Below are 23269 nucleotides of genomic sequence, written 5' to 3' on the forward strand. Positions count from 1 at the left end.
GAGATCTCGGGTCGTCGTCATCACTCATCCTTTCTTCTGCCTCCTCCCCCTCGCTCTCTGTTTCCTCCCTTGCCCTCGCCTCTGCTCCTGAACCCCTGACACATGTGCTCTCTTAGGACTGCTGCCTGCCTCTCTCTGATGATCTTTATTCTAGAAGTGGGGAAGCTCAAGCAAGGAACAGAGAGAAGTGCAGTCAAGCAAGAATAATCAAAATGCAATCTATTTCTTGAGCAAGAAACCCACCGAAATGAAGTTATGCAAGATGCTTAAACAGTATTTATTTCATAGGAGATGGTGAACCTCCTAGTGGACTGCACCCCTCATCTTCAAGGACTCCAAAGACAGCCACCCTGCAGAGAAAATTCTGTTTGCTGGTGCCTTGTGTAGTTACTAATGGCAGCCAGCAAGGAGCCTGTTCTGAAGAACGTCAGAAGAAAATCCTGAGGGCCTGAACCTTGAACAGAAGCCCCAGACCACCAGCATCTTCTTGAAATCCCATATTACAGGACTGGTTAGAAAAAAGGAGTGATCGAGGAACAGAAGTCACAAAGCAGACATTACCATGGGTGCCCCCCAATGCAGGAATAAACTATAACAAACGAAACTCAAGTACACACCTGATATACAGTTCATCACTGAAACAGATGAGGCAAACAAGTATGCCTCATGCCATACCTTAAGTTAGACACATGTTGATTTTTGAAGTAGCCATGGCTAGTATTGCCTCCCCCCACTCAAATGTATGGGATTATGTCTCCAAATTCCCAAGAAAACTGAATAAAGTTTGACCATCTGCAACAGCAGCTACTTGCTGTACCAATGGAGTACCAGCATAAACAAGGACTTCCCCATTCATTTCAATGTGGGACAGACTCTGGGGACATGAAGAACTGCCTGTAACACCAGACAGGAGAAACCCTTTAGATGCTGGTACCCTTATGGGCTTATATGTATCCAGAGCACCTCAGAGTTTTAGATCAGATCACAGATCTTTTAGGCTGGCAAGTTGCTGTTTCCCCTTGACGCTGATTTCAGGTGGGGGTTTTTTTGGTCTGCTGAAGCTTCTGTTTTCCTTTAAATGATGCCATAAACTATATTCCACGCTTTTCATGTAATGATTTTTCATAACTGATCGCATGTCACTGGCAACTTCTTCTCTGAACTCCCACTTCCATGTGTTTAAGGGCATGGGTCAGATTACATCAGTCAAGTGAACCAACTTCTTGCTAAAGGAAAGCTGCCAAGGGGGAAAGAACACTGTCTCCCCCATTAATTTATAAACCACATTCTCACATTTCTGGCAGATTAGTTATAAAGCGTCTAGTAAGATAATGAATAACACATTCACATTTGTGTGCCTTCAATTCAAAGAAGATTCACAACTGCTAAAGTCTGCAAAAGCTCTAGTAGGTGAAGCAATTTAATTTGAGCAGAAATGCTACCAATATAGAATGTCAACATAAGAGCTATTCAAAGCATGATGCAAAAATAGCAACAGAAATATGTTGAGGCATGTGCCACTGGAAAACTGTTCCTGCTTCCTTAAAACAACAATGCAGTTGAGGTAGCATGACTGGACAGCTCAGACATTTCCTCCCCGAAAGGATCAAGTCAGAGAGACTAGTCACCCCCCACCCCTCAGGGCTGTAAGGCCATAATCATAAGCACACTTATGGTGTAAGACCCATAGAACTCAATGGGATTTACTTCTAGTTGAGTCTACTCTGGTTTATTTTTATCCCACTTTTCTAGAGGATAAAAAATTCCCACAAAAAGCATTTACTTCTGGGTAAATGTGCTTAGAATCAAACTATAAATGAGGTGTTTACGTTGCAAGACAGAAGATTCAACACTGAGTTGCAAAGCCCATCAAAGGCACTTCACACTATTTAGACCAAACAAAATGGTTGAGGAGCAATGAAAAGCAATCAGCGCTAGTAGATACCATTTATAGAAAAGCCTATAGAGCTTGTTTGAAAAAAAGTGTCACTCTATTATTCGAAATATTTACATAACAAGATGAAACCTTTGCACACAGTATCCAACAATATCCAATAAAACCACAACAAAACATATAGAGTGACTGTACCTATAGATGATGACTGTGGGCTGATCAAGAGGTCCTCCTGAACTTGTTCGCTTCCTGGAACTGTCTGTTGATCACTCAGAGAACTTTGGGATGCACTGACAGGCTGCGATACTTCCTCATGGACTTCCTCATCGCTTAACCTTTCCACTTTAACACGCACATCTTCTTCAATGACCAGAGGTGAGCTGGCCTTTGTGCTCTCACAAGTCACATAATCAGCAATTCTTCTAGCTGCTTCAGATGGACCAGGCACTTCTAGAGTCCGAGAATTTTCTACTTGCTTCACCTTCTCTGACTGAAGTCTTCGGTCGATTCCAAAAGGGAAAGTCCAAGGAAAAGCTAAAGAAGAGTCTACAGGGTGACTTCTAGACTCTGCATAGGAAGCTGAAGGATTCAGAACCTGTGGTGAGTTTGTCTGAGTGCTACATTTAAGTGGACTTTCTGGCGACATGACTATGTAGCTTTTACGTTTCCGTCGTGACTCTCTGCAAACAGGAATGGTTCTTTCCACCACACTGCATTCAGAGGAAACTGGAGAAAGGCTGCCATCTCGAGAGGTAAAGTTGCAATTTGCACTGTTTTCCTGTCCTGTATCTAGCACCTTTTCTTGCTGGCTACTAGGAGTGTTCCACAAAATGCTCGACTTCATGAACTCGGAACACGTGCTAGCAACACTGAACATTTGCATATAGCTGGCCGCGGCCAAGACATCAATAATATTTTCTGTATTAATAGACAATGTTGCTGTGTATGCATATTCCAGAAGAGGCATGAACCCAGTCACTGTCACGTGATGCAGGTCAAGTACACTTTTGCCATCATCCTCTGCTTGGCCAACCAACTTGGAACGGAAGAAGTCACTGCATGCAGCCAGTACCACCTTGTGTGCTCTGAAGATTTTGTCTTGGACACGAATGGTGATGTCACAGAAGTGTCCGTCGTTACGCAGCATGTTAAGCTTCCCAAGCATCTCCTGGCTGTGTGCAGGGGAATTGTGGGTAAATGTTTTGACGCCCATTTTCCTCCGATGTTAGCTAGGATCCACAATGCAAGAGATCAAAATGTGCCTAGAAAATAAATAAAAAGTCAACTGTGAAATTAATGCTGTCTCACAGTTACTATGAAAAAAGTTCAGTGCTTGGGAATTCATCAGAAAATCTGCCATCACTATGTGTTCAAGTCCAACTCCATTGGAATGCCCCAGTCAGTAATTTATTTCTATGCTGCTACAAAGGAGAAACTATTCTGTTAGTTTGCTGCCCACCCCAAATGAAAGTATGAGGCTGAAATTCTACATTACTGTTGGTTGAGAGAGGATAAATTACTGACCATAGTTTAATATGTTATGGAAACAAGCCTGCCTGAGCTTCAGGTTCAAGTGCTCCCCATTCTTTTCTTGTGTGTGGCTGCAAGAAGGCAATTGGAATCCGTAGGTTGAGGTTACTGAAGTTTATTGAAAAGAAGCCTATGGTTTAGTTGTACATCCAAGCTGGGCCACTAACTTTGGCAGTACAGAGTAAGGATTGTTCTTAACAGCAAGTTCTGAAAAAACTGAGAGGTTTCACTTTGGTCATTCACTGATAATTGGGTTAGGGCTGAAGTGGGAGCTGGACAGGGCAAAAGGAGGGCCAAGGTATCAGGATCTATGATAGTTCAGCTCATAAGAGTGTGATAGACAAGGATTTGTTTGGTGACTCAGGTTGCAATGAAATGTACACTTTCCTGGGCTTAAACCCACCTGAACACAAAAGGGTTTACTTCTAACTAAAGCACAGAATTGCATTATCATTGCAGGGTTGTTTTTTAAAAGATTAATTACTGTATCAACAAAACAAAAATCTGCATCTAAATGCAAGACTAGCACCAGTGTGGCTAAAAGTATAAAGTTATGGAAGGAAATAAAAGATCATGCATGTTTAAGGAAGCCTGGCATCTACCATGCATTTTACAGGATAACAACTAAAACTTCATTTTAGTAGCAGTCTAGTTGTCCTGGTAAATTACTCATCACTCTGTTGAAAAACAGCCAATTTTGACCTCATTTTCCTGTCTTGTTCCTGCTTTCTCACTCATCATATTGCAAATTACTTCAAGAGAAAATAATTTGTCTTCTGGAGCACAAAATCAACTGACTAGCATTATGGAGATCACATGGTTCATCTACTTCAATAGCTGAAAATTATGAAGGAAACGCTAACAATATAACAAGGCAAAGACCTACTAGATTGGCTATACATGGATTTAGAATGAAATTGTACCCCATTTAGGAAAAAAGAATTAAGCACAACACATCTTTTGAATGAAATTGTCTGCAAGAAGACAAAGGTTCTGAATATCTATTAGCCAACATAAAATCAACTTCAATAAGTCCAAAATATTACTGATTATAAACTGATCTTTAAAAAATCCTTCCTTCTAATTTCCCTATCAGGCCCAATGCTGGATTGGGATACAATGGATCCTGGGCTCCTCTGAATTCCTCATTTTAGGGGTTTCTGCTACCTGGGAACCCACTGGAAGCACTTCTACCAATCTGACCATTTGACAGGTGTACCGGGAGCTCCACCCTGGCGGAGAGACACTGATAGCACTCTGCAGTGTCTAGCAGGACTGGCTGGGGGGAAATCTCTGCCCAGTCCAACACACACACACCCTGGCACATATCAGGGTCTGGAATGCACCTGTAGTCATGGGAATGATGCGGCAGTGGCTTTAAACCTCAACAGCAATTTAATCAAACTAGCCCTAGTACAACTGAGTGGCTGGATGTGGCCAATAGCTCTTCTTTATTCTTCCAATATGATGGGTCTTCTCATCATTCCTAGCCTAAATAGTAACCCAGTCTTCCCTTCCCAACTTTCTTGCCGTAATCTATTAAGTTGTGTTAAGTTTAAGGCATCTAACTAATCATTATAGAATGGTTATGATTTTGTGGGACATTGGTACACTCCTGTGAGGCTAGTGGTTTTAATATATAAATGCTGAGGTGCACAGCACTTGAACGCACTAGAGTAAGCAGAGCCTTTAATCCTACTGAAGTATATTCAACCTTTGACTTTCTGCCTTAACCCCATGTCAGAAACTTGCAAATCCAACTGGAGGTCCACATCCATGGCTCTTTAATTAGCCACAGCTTTTAGACTCTAACCTAGCAGAAAAGAATAATCCTGCCCACTCACTGCAACTTGGCAGGATGATTATGATAGTTGCATCTAAGGGCAATGACAGCAAATCTTTAAACAAAAAGCACACTACTCTTCAGAAACTTTAGCACGGCAAGATGGCTATCACTCCAGTAGTATTTCTAGACTAAGTGAACAAATCACAAGAGATGAGGCTACAACCGTTTTTCAAATCTTGCTGCTTTCAATAATACTAATGGAATTCTAAATATAGCACAACAGGCTCCTTATACTGGAATGGGCATCTCAGGTCAACTTCTTAAGACAGTCTTATCTGAAAGATAACTTGTAAGTATGAACTTTCCAACGCTGTGCTATCCAAAATAAAGCTCAATAGCTCCTGGTAGCTGACATGCAACCCTGCACAATGTCCTACAGAAGTTAGAAGGATTTACTTTATTTAAGGCATGTGAATATTGCTCTTCAAATAATTATGCCAAGACAGTTTACAATGGAAACAAAACAAAACAATTAAAACCAATGTAACAAATAACACAATTAAAACAACATAGCAATAAACTTCAATACCCATTAAAGTACAACCTTTTTTCAATACTGGTCTGTAAGGTACCTGGGTTTCATGCCATGAAGTGCTTTAAAGGATTAAAACTAGCATCCTGATTTGAACATGACAACAAACAAGCAGCGTACGTTTCTCAGAACTAGTAATATGTTCCCAATGGATCGTCTCAGCTAAATTCTGCTCCTCTATTTTGAAATAACTGTATCTTATTAAGAATCTCAAAGGACAGTTCTGCCTAACACATTATAGTGGCCTAAATGAGATGTCACTAGTGTGGATCAGCATCTCCCCAAAATCCCTGTCCAGGAGAGGTCACAGCTGAAGTACCAGCCTCAGCTGCTAGAAAGCACTGCGCCAGCACAAGGACCCTAAAGCAAACTTGAAAAGGCTTGATCAAGGAGTACTTCTAAGCTGTGAATCTGATTTTCAGAGTTCTTTCTCAAATAAGGGAGCTGCCCAGCCCCAGCGCCTTTGTCTTATTGTAATTTATTATCATTATCATTACTACTACTACTACTACTACTATCAGTTGTCTTATATGTGGCTGATGTGAAAAGGGTGAATTTCAAAAAGGGGATCATTTAAGAAAGGAATTTTAAAAATGCCTTTACACAAATCTATGCATCCACATTTGGAATACTGTGTACACTTCCGGCCTCCACACCTAATTTTTTTTGCAGAGTTGGAAAGGTGCAGAGCAGGGAAAACAAAATAAGCTACTCTCTTATGAGGAACTGTCAGAATGTCTGAGGCTTTAAAGCTTAAGGGGGGGGGATTGAGTTGGTGGTTGTGAGGAAACATGATAGCAGGGTATAAAATTATGCATGATGTAGAAAAAGCAAATAGCAAGAAGTTTCTCTCTCATACAGTACTAGAACCTGAGGCCATCCCATTTTCACACAATGTACAGTTTAACTTGGGAATTTGCTCCTACAAGATGTTGTGATACTCACAGACTTGGATGGCTTTAAAAGAGGGTTAGACAAACTCATGACTAGCCATGGCTATTATGTTCTACCTCTACCACAGAGAGGCAATATTCCTCTAAATACTGGATGCTGAGGAACAACAGCAGGTGAAAGCTAGGGTGCTCATTCGTGTCCCAATTTTGTGCTTCTCAGAGGGAGCTGATTGGCCACTGGGAAAATACTGGATAAGATGTGCCTTTGGTCTGATACAGAAGGGGATTTATTACTGTCTTTATTGGTCTCGCCTAGTTGATTACTACAACCAGATCAATCAGCTCTCTTCTACTGCCCCACCTGATTTAGACCAACTTAGGAAACACAGACACCAGCATACTGAAGACACCTAACTGCAAACCCCTCTCACACTGGTTTCAAAAAGGTGTTAAATAACATGGCGGATAAGTGGCAACTTGCAAGACCTTTGGTATAAGCCATGCAGATTGGATTGGAATACTACACCACTATGCTCCTACCCTGCCTAGTCAGTCCAGAAAGATACCATGGTTGATGGTATAAAAAGCTGCTGAGACGTTGAGAAGAATCAATATGGTCACACTCCCCCTATCTTGCAGTTTAGGTCATCCATTAAGCGCAAAAGCAGTTTCCATATCAAAACCTGGCCTGAAATCATACTGAAATGGGCCTAGAACAGGGGTGTGGAACTTCAGCCCTTGTCTACCCAGCACTCAGAACTCTGCCCAAGTCACACTCTCCCACTCATTCACTGGTCTTCCTCTAGTGCTTTTTTCTGGTTAGAATATGTCCTTGATTTGTGGCAATAACTCTTGATTGTCAGATGGAGAGTGGTGTCTGACTGCATCCATCTTTGCTACACCTTAGAAGGTTGCATCACAAGGGACTATGGTCATCAAGCTGAATTAGGTTCCATACTCCTGGACCAGAAGATCAGTTTCATCCAAGAGACCCTAGTCACAGTCTTCACTCACTTAAGCACTTTACCCCAAAAGGAGATTATTTGTGATGGGCTGACAGCTGTTATACCCCTTGGGGTCCAGAGTTGTTATAATTCTTAGAGGAGCAGTTGTCCCAACTGCCTCCTTCAAAGCAGGCAGAAGCACTTCCTGTTACAACGACAAAGTTTTCCTGAACCCAGGCAGTCTATCCCCTATGGCTAGCTGCTATTATGCAAGAAGCGCAAGGCTCAAGCACGTAAGTCGATGGCTGTACCTCTCCAAGAATCCTGTTTACCTCTTCAGGCTGCAAATAGAACCAGTTCACTTTCAAAGACAAGTTCCAAAATAAATATCCCTAAATGTAAGTAGGTTAAACAGCAGCAATACATTAGGATATTCAATTAACCCTTATAAAAACACTTAAATTTTCAACAGTATCATGAGAAGCTGCAATCCTATGCTCGCATACCTGGAAGTAGGCCCCAGTTGAGCTCAATAGAATATGAGAATACTTATTCAGTAGCAAGTCTGGTAGTAATGGTAAAGTTAGCTATCCTTCATTTGCATTTATTTGATTTATCCTGTTCCATTCCAGTCCATAGTATCTTTGAAAGGAGATAGCTTTTTTTTTTTGCTCAAAACCTGTGACTTAAATATCTGCACCTTTCAACTGTGAGCTTTCACTTTAAGCTTCACAGACGTTAGAAAACTAAAGGGTTGCTTCAACTGAGACAAGCTCCAACTTTTTAAAAGTATGTTCCACAACTATATTTTCAAGCATTCATTTTTTACTTAATGCAGAAATATAATGCAAGTGAGAAGAGTAAGAGGCTGTTATCAGTTTGACCTTGCTACTATATTGCAGAAACAATATGCGTGGCAGACGCCCACATTCACCCCTGTATGAAATACATAAAGACAAGTGTGCATTTTCATTTCAAGTGGATCATTTGGGTAGTAATTTCGCAGTAGCTCTGTTATCATGCAGCTATGGCTGAAACCCAAGGTCAAAGTCTAGGGTCCAACAGCTGGGGGGAGGGGGGAAGCAGGAAAATGACCAGGAAGATTTTGGGGGATGACCCCCATGTTAGCACCTGTGCCCCACCAGGACTGATGCTGGTAGTCAAATTTCCTATCATATTATTTCTATAATATGTTTATACTCAGGAGGTAGCCAGCCAAGCATGGGAAGGTTACAGATGCTCATTTTTTTTCTACCAGTACTGCTGGTAGAAGACTAAGAAATGGATCCCCAAACGCACATTTGGGTTAAAGGTGGGTCTTGAGTCTGAAAAAGTTTGCGACTATTGGTCTACTCTAGATGGTGTTATGATTTAAGCGAGTTTAAAATGAAAACTCATGCTCTATAGAATTTTCTTTTTTTAAAAAAGAAGCTTGGCAAGTATGAGTTTTGTTTTTGAGCTAACATATCAGAAATCAAGAAATAGTTGTAAAGCGTGGATTTACAATAGGAGACAATGAATATATCAGTTGTCTTCTTCACAAGTGGAGCAACATACAAGGATCTCCATCTCCCCTAGTGAGACCATTAAGTCCAGCCTCTAAAATTATCTATTGACCTGTAAACTGCAGCAGTTGTTTGACTTATTTTTTTCTTATGAAGCTTTTAATTTCCCCCCAAAACTTTTCACTTTTTCTTATTTGTGCCTCTGAAAAGTTACCTTCCCAAAAGTGGTTTTTCTCCCCTGTGGCTTCCCACTGTTACCTGTTTTTGTGCTTCTGTGCTCAGATGTTCAAGGTGTGTATGCATTTGTTAACCCATCCATTCAACTTATGTAAGCCACTTCTGTAAAAGGAAATGACTTTGAGGAATCTTGCTCAAGTTTAAACAAGACAAGTACCTGGCATTGTCCTCAACCTTTCTAAATCAAGTCAATTTTTAGTCAATTGTCTGAACAAAATAGTATCTTTAGAGATTCCCCCCCCCAAGTTTTGCCCCATTACTACTGCAGAACTGATGGACACAGCAACATAACTAGACTGTCTTAGAAAAACTGCTGAGTTCAGATGTGTTGCTCTGCTGTGTTTGTTTTTTATGTGTGAATCAAAACCTGGCAAATGAAGATAATGACTCAGTTGGCAGATTTGGCTGCAGTTTTGGGTGTGTATTTGTCTCTGGAAGGAGCTCTTCCATCTATTTACCTTTTTCTTGCCCTGAGCCATAGGGAAAGGTGACAAGTGAGTTTTAATTAGCTATTTGCATTTGTTGCAGACGCCTTAAAAGAAATAGCCTGGAAACTGGCTTTGCAGGTAACTTATCTGAGGGCTGTGCAAGACTGCTTATGGTAAAGCACAGAATGGCAGTGGGGAAAGAAGAACCATAGAAGAAAACGACAGTTTACTAATGCTCAGAGACATCAACGTATTACTTCAATGTACATGGGCTAAGCTCTAGCACTGTAAATCACTTCTGGTCTCAATGGTAGAAAACCCTGGTTCAAATTAAATGGAACCAGGGAAGAGAAGGTAAGATGTTCATCTGTAGAGTCATACATTTTACTGCATATAACTGCCAGTTTGCACAAAAAGAATTACTGTTTTGTTTTTTGTCAATTAGAATCTACGGAAGGAATCCAGGTAACTGTGGCCTCCTATGCAAAGTATGTTTATTTGAAGTTTATTATGGTGAAAATTATTATTGCTCTGGTCCATGGGGTCACGAAGAGTCAGACACAACTAAACGACTAAACAACAACATGGTGAAAAGGCCCCACATCCCCTCCTGCCACTATGGAACTTTTTTCTTAACTTTGTAAACCCAGAATAAACCTATGTATTATAAAGTTTAAGATTAGATTCCTTCAAAAAAAGTGGCTCATATTAAGGTACAGTACATCAATAGCGTGGCTTTTTGTAGGCTAGTAACTTTTGTGAAGTTATTTGCAAGGCTCATAATATACACGACTGAACATAAAACCTTTGTTATTTCACCCAAACAGAACAACTAAAGCAGGCTAGATATTTAACTTTCCAAAAACTAGATCCAGCTTTGTTTAACTCTAACCTAGGGGTGGAGGGTGGTACGGGGAGAAGCATCTTATAAGATCCAAAACTGGGCAACTTGTTTTGAAGGACAACTTCAACAGGCTGGTAAATTTCTTTTGATCATTAATATGGCAGCTACTTCATGTTACTATCTCAAACAGAAGTTTCTTGAATGTCAAATTATAAAAGCCTTCAAATGTGATAGGATACTTCAAACAAGGACAATCAACTTGGCATGAGCTCCCAAATCCCTTTCACTTGCTCTTTTTCCTTCTGTAGCTGCGGAGCAGTCTGAAAACCTGTGCTATAACTGCTGGCTGCTAGACACTGAACTGATTTTAGTGCACTATGTTGAGGTTTTGCAAAAACCAACTGGGATGCTGCTATCTAATGGGAACAACTGAATGATTAAAAGAAACACCTCTACCAACTGTAGCTTTTCGCTGAGAATAATAGCTTTCATATTCAAATTAGATTAATACCTGAAATAAGCAGATTGGGTCCACTTTAAATAGCTGAGCAAGCTGCCTATTTCTGCTCAAGCAGTACCTGCTCTAATTTTATCACATGGAAACCTACTTTCAGGTAAATGCGTTTAGGAAAAGGTTATTCTTACTAAGACCAGTGGGACTCCTGGTAAACATTCTGAGGTTTGCAGTTTTACACAACTGTGTGCTTTGGGAACTGTTTGGCACAGACAACAGGCCTGCCGCACAAAGCCACAGCAAGATAAGCAGAAGAGAGCTGTCCACTACAGGTGCCTTTCTACTTTTTGTAGCAGTACTAGATGGATGGGCTACTGTACAGAAAAGGGACAGAAACTTACTTTTATATAACCTGCACTATCTACATAAAAGCAAACAGTAATGTCATCATATTTTATCCCAAATCTTAGAGAACTAAGTGCCTTAGAATTTCACCAGAAATAAGTTATTAGCTGCTAATCAGTAGGTTAATTGCATTGATCACAAAGTTGACCTATGGAACTATTAATTAGATCCATTATGAACAAAGAGCACTATTTATTTACTTTTCTTTCAATCTAAGAACTTCTAGAATAATTTTGAATACGAATGCACAAGACTACCAACTAACAAGGCATGCATCCCAAAATACTACTACTACTACCTGAATTGTTTCTACCACGATAAGCTTCAGAGTTATACCACCAGTAGATTTGTATAGCCCTTTTAATTGTTCAAAATGCTTCACATGCATTATCTAGTTTTTACAACAACTCTGCAAGGTAGATCAGTATATTCTCCCTCTCGATATTACAGATGGGGAGGACTGAATCTGTGCGTTTATGCCACCTAACCATTTCATGGCAGAGGGTATAAATGAAACAGGGAGCTCCTGATTTGTAACTTATCTCCATAGCCACTACACTATGTACACTATTTCCCTTGCTTCCATGATAATTTTAAGCCAGTGTGATGTAGTGGTTTGAGAATAAACAATGGCATCCGAGTTTCTTATCTTGAATTAAATACTTGTTAACTGTGAACCTCATTGAGCTGCCAGTATCTAATTTCCATTTATCAGTCCAACTTACTGCACAGGTTTGTTGTGAGACCAAGAACATCACCCCTGCTTCCTTCTTGGAGGAAGAAAACAAATGAACAGGCATATAGGAAGAGAAATATTTGGGTTGTGAAACAAAGTCAGGTGTGGATTACGGTAACCTTTTCCCACTTTAGCTCCAACCTTGAAATTTATCCCTCAATAGGACATTTCCTGATGCAAATGTGCCCCAGAATGTTAAGCAGTCATATCAAATGTTCACAGCTGGCCCAATATGCACATAATGCTAAACCATAGTTGAGTGCTATGAGGACAAGCCTTTACAAATTTGAGCCAAGCTTGAGCTTGAGCCCTTCTCCTCACACGTGGCTGGGAGGAGGGCTTCTACCAAGTTAATTTGGCTTAGCATTGCACACAAATTGGGAACTGTGGTTTACAACAAGCAAAGGTTAGTTGCTAGACACCCTGCTTCAAAACATGAATTATAAAACTGGCTTGCTTAACTAACCGCAGTTTGTGGTAAACCATCCTGGGCATGTGGGAGGATGAAGAGGGTCGGTGGAGATACAAAATCAATGTTTCACTCAAGCACACAGAGGCTTATCCATACAATGTTACATGGAAACACACATACTACCTTGAGCAAGTTGAGCATTCCATACCTTTCCCAACCTGGAGGCAAGCATAGACATAGGGAAACCCTGAGAATAAGCATGATTTGAACTTTTAACCTGCAACACTATGGTCAAAACCTTCTCCTGTTTACCAGCAGATTTCTCCAGAATGTAGGCTCCATTATCTTATTACCTGAAGTAACAAAAAACGCACATGCACATTTTTTCCCTTGTGAATTACCAATTTGGTACTGGGCAACAAAATGTGTTCACTGGCAAAGGTGTGAATTACAGAGGAGAAAGCAACCCCCTATTTTTTATCAATTACCACAATGTGGTCAGTCATATTTGTAATCATCTTTAGGAAGAAAAGTCTATACAGTAGACCCTTGACTTACGTTACGTAAACTTTGGGTGTGAAAGCAGCAAACCCGGAAGTATTCTTCCAGGTTTCGCCGCTTGCGCATGCGCATGCGCAGAAGCAGCGCCTCCGGTTGCAGAAACTTCAGGATACGGCTGGACCTCCAGAACGGATCCTGTCTGCAACTGGAAGTACCACTGTACACCATTTCTTAGTCCACCTGTGCTTTCTCCTTGGATGAAAGATCATTTAAACACAATAATGGTTCTAATGTGGGCTTGTTAGCATCTGGTGAAATAATTTCAGATTTTACTTCAATCAGCCAATGACCCTGAGGGTCATCTAGTCTAACTCCCTGCAATGCAGGAACTAAAGCACCCATGACAGATGACCATTCCCTCCTCTGCTTAAAATCTCCAATGAAGGAGTGTCCACCACCTTCCAAGGCAGTCTTGTTCCACCGTCAAACAGCTCTTACTGTCAGAAAATTATTCCTGATGTTTAGTCAGGATCTCTTTTCTTGTAACTTGAATGCATTGGTTCAGGTCCTACCATCTGAAACAGGAAAAAAACCAAGCTTTCTCCATCTTCCATGTGACAGCCCTTTAGATATTTGAAGGTGGCTGTCCTATATCTCCTCCTCTTCTCCAGGTTAAACATACCCAACTCATTCAACTGTTCCTTTATTATGTTGGTCACCCTCCTCTGATAAATCAAGGCTAAAATGCAATGCAGTTTGACAACCTTATACCTACTGATTTTAATGAGAATCCACATGCCTAACTTCACAAAGGATAATGCTGTATAGATTAGAATCCTTACTTTCTCACAATAATCTTGTAAAACAGACTACAGGTGAGCAGAAACAGAATCTCATCCAAGACCATCCCCAGTCAGAGTTGGGATTTGATTCCAAGCTATCTCTACACAAGTTCAATACCGTCAGCTGGCCTTACAACGAAAAGTCACTGACCAAAATAATAACAATCAACTTTCTGTAGTGAGATGTCCCAGTTTGTACGAAGAGAGAAAAAAGGGAAACAAAGCTATACCTTAATAGAGTAATGTTGATGAAGGAGAGAATTGAGATGGTGTTAAGAAAAGACAGGGAAAGAAGTAACTTGAAGGGAATGAGGCGGAGAGTTACATAGGAAATGATTGTACAGGAGCAACAGATCAGATGCTTCCCAGAATCTTCTGGGTTTTTACTCGCTTGTTTTTAAACAAATGTCTGTGCAGTCACTATTCTACTAAATAAGTAAGTGAAAATCTTCTATTAGCTTCCAGTGTTCCGGTTTTTAAAAAATCTTATGTTGCCTTTCCCTTATATTCCATAACCTTCCATTACCCCAAAATGTCTGCCTAAAGGTCTGCTGGGCACTGTGGCATATTTAAGGAAAGTGATGGAAGTCAATATGTAAAGGAAATGGAGTTTGAAGAAATTATGTAAGAATTGCTGCACAAAGAGTGAGGTTTTAAGAACAGAAGATGTATTTAAAAAAGTCTTACATTGTCAACAGGTGACAGATGCCTATGTTGTGGATTAGCAAATGTGATCTACATCACAGTGTAAATAAAATTAGCCATTAAGAAAAGATATGAGGTAGAAAGAGGCATAAGATCAACTTTTAAAAATAGAAGCGTAAGTGCAATAGGGCCCAATGGGAAATCTGTTAAGGGGTGACACAAAGAAAGGATGGCTAAACTATGATGGACTGCTACCACTGTAAAATCTGAGAAAGGAAAGCAGGGTGGATAAATGACAGACAGCAAGGCAAAACTCAGGGAATTGACAATGATATTTAAAATAGATAAAAACCTGAAGCAATGCCAAGACAGTCTATTACAGCCTTCCCTAACCTGTTGCCCTCCAGATGTTACTGGACTCCAATTCCCATCATCCTTGACCATTGGCGATGCTGGCCAGGGCTGACGGGATGAGAAATCCAACTACAACTGGAGAGACCAGGTTGAGCAAGGCTGGTCTATTCAACAGTTAATGGGCAAGGAACTAAGGGGGAGCAAGAGAAAGAGGCAAAGCCACTATCAGGAATGAATTGAGCAGATGCCTAGTTTTAGGAAATGGTGAGTAGACTTATTGTTATTGTTGGGAATGATTGGCATGGAAGAAGCTTGTATGCATTTTAATTAATAATAATAATAATAATAATAATAATAATAATAATAATAATAATAGTAAACAGGTGAATAAATGCTGGTGAAGCAGTCATACTTATAGGCTGTGTTTGTGTGCAACCATGGAATACATTAATGTATCCAAATTTTCTTATCCCCCTTATCCAATCCCCCCCCCCACGTGGCTCCTTTCTTTTTGTTTCCCATTACAGTCTGGCGTGGTGGGGGGGCCTTCCCCTTATCTAAAACCCAAGTAAATAAATCACAAACAGCAGACGGAAAGCGACAGGGCGGGAAAACCTCACGCAGGAAGGAGGCGAGCGGGGACAGGGGGATGCCGAGGGGTACCAGCCAAGGAGGGTCACAGAGCGCGCGGGTGGAGGTTAGAGAAGGGGCGGGGCAAGTGCAACGAGGGGGCGGGGCTTGCTTCTGTGTTTCCCTCCACCCGCCCCTCCTCCTCCTCCTCCCGAATCCCAAACCCACCCACAGACCCCCGCCAACCTCTTTTAAGTCCCCATTACCTGCAATTGGCGAGGCCCTCTCCTCCTGGCCTAGTCGGTGTGTATATATGTAGATATATATATAAATATATACGACTTTCTGTATATATAAATATATGTGTGAGAGGCCGAGCTTTTCTTTTCCGTACCCCTCCCCGGGCCCAGAGGCGGCGGCGGCGGCGCCTCCTCCTCCGCCCCCTTATCTGGGCCCGCGTCTAGGCCCGTGCTGGGCCATGGCGGCCACCGTCGCCGCCACTAGCCCCCTCAGCCGTTGGTTCTTCTGGGCTCGCGCTGCGGGCGTCAAAATAATAAAAAGGGAGGGGGGAGGGAGAGCAAGCGAGGCCCTTACGCAGGCGCTATCAGACCGCCGGGGGTGAAGCGGCGGTGGGGAGGGGGGGTTTGATCTTAGAGGAGGCGGCGTCGCGGGGCCACTCACGCGCTGGCTGGGCGGCTGGCGCGCGCGCGGGGCCCAGGCGCTCGAACAGCTCTCCTCCTCCCCCTCCTCCCCCCGCCCTCCTGCCTCCCTCCCGCCCTCCACGCCAGCCAGCCAGCCTAGCCTAGCCGGGCACTTTGTTTGTGTCCCACAATGCAACGCGGTGGCGGCGGCTGTTGTGAAGCGGGAGGGAGGGTTGGCGGAGAGCAGTGGGCGGGGCCACGAGCGGTGGTCGGAGAGGGCGGGGCCAAAACTGGGGAGGGGGGAGGCGGCGGAGGGAAAAGCGTCTGGCGTCGTCTCGGCGCGCGCGGTGAGCTGGGGCGCGCGCTCCGTGTTTCGCGCGGCGGGGCCGAGCCGCGAGTACCGGGCCTCCTGAGGGGGAGTCGCTACAAAGCTTATCTTTTGGCGTATCCCCTGAGAAATGTCTAATTATTTTATATATTTATTTTATTTTTAAGTTTTACTACACCGCTCCTCGGCTGTAGTAATAGGAGGCTCTTCTCCCTCCCTCTTAAAGCTTCGCTCTGAGGTGATTTCAAATCACTGCCAGCCTAAAATCATTTTTATCTCGGTGGGGAGGGGGGTAACGTCATGGCCAACTTCAGGGTTTCACGGCGAAGCCCGGGGAGGGAAGAGAGGATGGCAGGTGGACAATCCTAATTCAAAATTTATTTAACAAGGAACTCCCAATACACGTTGGATAACCCAGAGTAGGCAAGTCTTTAGGAGGGTTGTTGGGGTAGGGATCAAATGGTTTGTTTGTTTCATAAGCTTTATGATTTATTATTACTTCATAAAATTTATACACCGTTAGATTGTAGAAAACCCCAAAACTGTTTACGAAAGACAAAACGGTAAAATCAAGAAAAAATTGCTACGTTGTTTTAAAGGATACAAAACAGAATAAAATTACTTCAACTTCCTAAGCATCTGGGTAGGCTTGCCTAAACAGGAATATTTTTAGCAGGCCCACACACCAAAAAAAAGAGTACGTGAAGGCGCCTGCTTAATCTCAATATGCAGGGAGTTCCAAAGTGTAGGCCCTGCCATGTTAAACAATTGAGTTCTACATTTGTAAGATGTTCCGAATGTGGAACGGGTATTATGTGGCACCTGTAGTAGCCAATTCTGCTGATTGAAATGGTCAAGTGGGCACATGTAGGGCAAGGTGATCTTGCAGGTAAACTGGTCCCACTGGTTGATTGTAAACACCCTCAAAGCAGTTTAAAGAAAAGATATAACAATAAAATTGTCACTGAGCAATTTACAGAAATAACTTGAAAGTTAAAAAGATAAAATAATAATAGAAAACAAAGTAAAACTCACATCATTATTTATTTATTCTTTATTATTATTTTTTGTTAACCACCCTTCACCCTAAACATAAACAACATAAATAATAAATATCTGTTTAACTGTGCAATCCTGAGCATGTCAACTCAGGAGAGGAATTATGTTTGGAAACATGGGGGCGGACGAGGATTTTCTAACCACAGTACAAGAATACGTAAGATCAAAACCCACCACGAGGGCAACAGATGCATGTAAAACCAAAGCACAACGAAGAAATAATGCTTCATTTTGATGTTAGATTGGCTGCTAAAAATCTGAGATCAGTTGGGTAGATATGATTAACAACAGTGTGAAGAGTTGAAGAATGTAAGCAGACAGATAATGAGTTTGTTGAAATGTAACATACTTCATAATGCATTCAAGTTTTGAAAGGTTCAGGAGCTTGTCCAACCACATAATATTGGGTGCAATTTCAGGAGTTTTTGGAAATGAATTGTGATTTAAAAGAAAGAATTTGTGTCAGTTTGTGATGGAGAGATGAATTATGTTCAGCTCCTTATTCTTTATTAATTCTAAAGGTTTTTATATACATTTATTTATCTCTCCACACATGTATCTGCTGACATAGACCCTGATCCACAAATGCTTATGCCATAATAAATACATTGGTTTCCAAGATTTGGCAAGACTTTTTGCTGTTTTTGTTGTAAAGGCTAATCTGGCCATGCCTCTGGAGAAAAATATATAACGCATGCCAGTAACATAATTGTACAAGTATAACACCAATGTAGAATAAAACCTCAAAGCAATACTACAGTATATACTTATAAAAAGCTTACAATAAATAATTTAAATAGCAATTCAGTTTAGCGATAGCAATTTAAATAAAGTAACAAGAGTCATTAACTCTTTAGGAAACAGAACGGCACAGCTTCTGCCCATTTCAAGATGTCCAAGTGTTTAAAGCCATCTAAACTGGTTGCCATCACCATAATTTGGGCACCAAATCTTTTAGCTGTGCATGATGCAAACATTACAGGTCTGTTTTGAAGGGAGAGGAAAGTAAATAAATGACATACCAATGTTTTTTCCCATGACTTCTTTGTTTTTCTTTGAGAGGGTTCCTGACCTTTTAATTCTCTCGGTTTCGTTACCCCTTTCTGTAAGTATTAAGCCTTATAAAGTGCACTTGCCACAATTCCTTACTTGCCTGGCCAGTGTTTTCTAACATTCAAAAGAGGCAGTCACACACTTACAGAAGTTCCTTGTCCTGCTAGTGGTCAACTGCTCTTTGTCAATTCCCATCATAAACCAGCTCCCCATTATGACCAACTGCCTCAGAATCATTGGACATGTCCATTCTGTACACAGTTGTCAAAGTAGAACATTCCAGTTGCGGACGCATGTGGTTCGCCACATTCCTTATGAACACATTTTTTTTATTCACAATCCGAATAAAATCTGATTATAGAACGGTTGTGCAAGTAATGTTGTTCAATGGCTCTTCTCTGAAAAATGATCTCGCTTGACCAGTCTTCCCTCTCACCACCACAACATGGTAGTCTACTCTAGACTATAAGTGATTGTGGTTAAAGTGACAGAAGCAAAGAGGAGGAGGAACTAAAATCTTCCATGACGGAAGTACAAGGTGTATATAGAAGTGTACTTGTCGAACAAGGAACAGATTTAGTAATATACACGAGTGTCTGTGGCTATTGATTTACATAATGATATTTAGTTAGATTCTGGCAAGCAAAATCTATTTCTAGTTTCCCTCATAGGAAATTTTTATAGCTTCATTTGTGTAAGTCCCAATGCCTTTTCTAGTTTCCATCCCAAATGTACCAATGCACAACTTTCCTGATACACCTGCTCTTGTGTCCAGTTTGTACCAGTTCCAAATGTAGTTTCCCTTGGTGTGGGAGAAGATTGTAAATCTAAAAGTGTACATAAAGGTAAGTGTAAAGGGACCCCTGACCATTAGGTCCAGTCGCTCATCTCGCTTTATTGGCCAAGGGAGCCGGCATACAGCTTCTGGGTCATGTGGCCAGCATGACTAAACCACTTATGGCGAACCAGAGCAGCACATGGAAATGCCGTTTACCTTTTCGCCGGAGCTGTACCTATTTATCTACTTGCACTTTGACGTGCTTTCGAACTGCTAGGTTGGCAGGAGCAAGGACCGAGCAATGGGAGCTGACGCCGTCGCGGGGATTCAAGCCACCGACCTTCTAATCTGCAAGTCCTAGGCTCTGTGGTTTAACCCACAGCGCAACCCGCATCCCTAAGAAAAGTGTACATATAGAGCAGTAAATCCCATTGAAATTTAAGTCACTAGGATTTAGGTCAATGTGATCCCCTTGTGTGCTTTCCTTTGTTGAAAGAAGTTCATGTCTTTATTCAGTGTTATTTTCCTAGAATAAGAGGGCTGGAACTCACCATGAATGCCTCCTTTGTTCTTTTATAAAGGCAATAGCGCCCACCTGAGAGGTATAGGAACTGAGTTCCTGCTGGAAAAAAGCCCTGTCTTTATTTATTTAGGGGCATTTGTTCCCCACAGTTCAATCCTAAAGACTTACAGAATGGTTTTGTATAATCAGTTAAAGCAAGACAGTCTTTACCTGCAGATTTACAATCTAAAAGAAAGTTTGGAATATGGGTACGACTTACCCTTCCCTTCCCATTTCCCCTTTTTGAGACTTACCTCAACCTAGGTTGCCTTTGGCTGACCTGGCTGAGCTAGGATGTGGCACTTAAGCTAGTGCAGTCCCACCTGAACCCAGGCTCAGCTTGTTCCAACCTCCTCTCATCCTGGTGGTTCTTGGTTTTGAATTGCACCCTAAGATAGCTACAAGCTGGTCTTGTTTTAAATTAAATATTCAGAAATTTTGCTTAGCTTCTGCATGTCCAGTCTACTGAGAAGATGATGTCACGGCCGGCTTGATGACCCACGTGTTATGCCTCTGCTACCAAGCCAGATCATCACTTAGAAAGTACTGGTCTCTAGTTCATTTTTTGCTATGAATGCCAAGAGAGATTTATTAAAGAGCCAACTCTTCAAAAATTCAATTTCTGTAAAAATCTTAACCAAGTAAAAGAGGCATAGGAGTAAAAATGTGGAGAATTCATGTGCTAGCCTGCCTAAGGATGTTTACCCATAAAAAATTCCACTGAGTTCAGTAGGATTTATGCCTAGTATTTTATGGTCAGGATTGTAGCCTTAATTTATTCTTTAAAGCTCAATTTATTCTTTAAAGCTATGTGTTCATGACAGCTTATGTAATCAATAAAAATAATAAAACTAATACTAATTTTACAGCAGATTAAATTACTGCAGCAAAAATACTAAAAGCTGAAGTCAAACAGTCAAAAGCCAAGTTAGCAACCCCAAGATCATCTCTTTAAAATAAGATAGCCCTATGGTCCAGTAGTGGAGAACCTCCTAGCAAATCTCTGAATTTAGCCCGCAAGGCCATTTTGGGCCAACAACACCCACCTGTCTAACATCTAACATCATATGGAATCAGATCAAGGTTAGTTATTTTCAATCTAAGCACTAAGATAAGTATCTTTTTATATATACTCTACATGCTAAGCATCATAGGGCTAAGATCAAATATAAGCTCCCTAATTTTGGTGCCAAGCTGTGAAGGTGCTGCTGTTTACTGCACATGTTCCAGCTTCCCATAATGAAGGAATATATAGCAGAACTATAATAGGTTTTTGAGGGAGGGAGTTCCTATGGGAACAGGTGGTCTACAAGGTATGTTGGTCCTAGGCCATAAAGGTCAAAGCCAGCATCTTCCCCATTTCAAATCTGCCTCTCCTAGATAGGAGATGTTTTAGTTTTAAGGGACATGTTCCACTCCTCCAGGAAGCTGTTTCTGTGTGCACATGTGTGTTAGGCCGGCAGCTGGATTAACTCAGCCCATGGTGACAGCTCTTTGAATGATGCCAAGTCGATTTCACTGGCTCATTGATTCAGTGCTGTTGCGAAGGATCTGCCAGTTCTGTGAACTGCCCCACTCATTTCTGTTACATTTCTCAACTTGCATTCCCAGTTCTGTTTTCTCATCCAGTACTGTTTCATTTGCTGAGATTTTGGCAGCTGCTTTGGAGTGAAGTCAATAGTTGACTATGTATGTGGATTCCATTCTGCACAAATTCGGCAGAAAGAGGCAGTTGACATTGCAGTGTTTGTTCTATGTAGTCATTTATGTGTCCCGTTTCCTCGTAGACAGATGTACCTAAAGCTCCTTTAATGAGAGCCAATTCACATGACTAGTGTATGAGAACATCCACTTTGCAACAGGGATCCATGGTTGCTTTGACTTAGAAAAAAATCACTGGGTAGATTGGAGAACAGCGTAGCAGAGTAATCAAGCAACCACTTCAGCTGGAACGTAAGATAATTCTTATTGTCAAGTGAGGATAAAAACAGATGCAAGATTTTAAAAGCAGCCACAACAGGTTCTGTGTCAGCTGCACAATCCTCTTTTGCAACATGAATTCATGTAGATGTGGGGCTTATGAGGGGTGGGGGTTATATTGAGATGGGGCTTCTAGTGCTCAGGCTCGGATGCTTGTCTCCTGCACAGCTGTTGCTCTCTTTCCACCATAGGTTTGGAAGACTGAGTTCCATATCTACCAAATTTTGTGTGGCTCTAGCTTTAGAGCTTGCTCCCTAGCCCTCTTGGTATGAAGACACTGCTTAAGCTCCTGCTCTCTTTCCCTGGTTGCTGCCTTGGATCTCGACCACTCCTGTCTGAACTGATCTTTGTGATGCTCCATTGTCGCCACGGAACTCAACCCTTACCTGTTTTTGACTATGCATCTTTTACTGGCCCACTTGGGTTGACAGCCAGTTCTCTCCTTCCCAAGTCCTGGAACCCAGCTGCCTGGGTCTGACCCTTGCCGAAGCCTGTTAATTCCAGATATATATTTCAAGTTAAACATCAGATCAGCTGTCAGACCCACCATTTCCCTAAAGGCTGGTGCCAAGGGTTGACATGAGTGGCATCTGCAAGAGGGCCTACATCAGAGCAGGGCCCCCACTAGAAATAACTCCTATGGACCTGTTACATTCACCAGATGGACTATCCGTCTGTTACAATAATTTTAGAGCAACAGAAATGTATCAAGGGCTTTGAGCCTAGGACTTGCTGATCAGAAGGTCGGCGGTTCGAATCCCCGCGATGGGGTGAGCTCCCGTTGCTCGGTCCCTGCTCCTGCCAACCTAGCAGTTCGAAAGCACGTCAAAGTGCAAGTAGATAAATAGGTACCGCTCCGGTGGGAAGGTAAACGGCGCTTCCATGCGCTGCTCTGGTTCGCCAGAAGCGGTTTAGTCATGCTGGCCACATGACCCAGAAGCTGCACGCCGGCTCCCTTGGCCAATAAAGTGAGATGAGCGCTGCAACCCCAGAGTTGGCCATGACTGGACCTAATGGTGAGGGGTCCCTTTACCTTTACTCGCTGGTACAGAATACTGGCCCCCTTTTCTTTTTTTGCTGCCCATGGCAGCCATTTTGTGCTGGCACCCACAGCACTTCCTATTGAGATGTGAGTTCTAGCACATATACATACACACACCAAAAAGCACTGGATGTATCTATTCAATTATATGGCCATTCACTCCCCCATCACAATCATAAACTTCAAAAAACAACCACCACCCCATTGGGCAAAACTTCCATTGTCTTTTTGAACTCTTGGAAACTCGCCAATGG

The 23269-nt window shown here is 41.9% G+C and overlaps 1 protein-coding gene across 3 annotated transcripts in view; it reads right to left on the reverse strand.

Moving 5' to 3' along the window:
- Positions 1 to 16330, reverse strand: part of ZBTB44 (zinc finger and BTB domain containing 44) — a 31267-nt gene extending 14937 nt beyond the window's left edge. For 2 of the 3 annotated variants that reach the window (XM_082201151.1, XM_082201153.1), the window contains exons 1-2: positions 15839 to 16330; positions 2090 to 3156 (exon numbers count right to left, since the gene is read on the reverse strand). In XM_082201151.1, the coding sequence (XP_082057277.1) occupies positions 2090 to 3107 (1018 nt within the window). In that variant the 5' untranslated portion in view covers positions 3108 to 3156; positions 15839 to 16330. Of the gene's footprint in view, positions 1 to 2089; positions 3157 to 9402; positions 9490 to 15838 lie in introns of those variants that run through there. The other variant, XM_082201152.1, reaches the window with a different exon arrangement.
- Between the last annotated feature and the right edge of the window lie 6939 nt (positions 16331 to 23269).

The sequence above is a fragment of the Podarcis vaucheri genome (assembly GCF_965113315.1).
Source record: "Podarcis vaucheri genome assembly, chromosome: 15".
NCBI classification, from domain to species: domain Eukaryota; kingdom Metazoa; phylum Chordata; class Lepidosauria; order Squamata; family Lacertidae; genus Podarcis; species Podarcis vaucheri.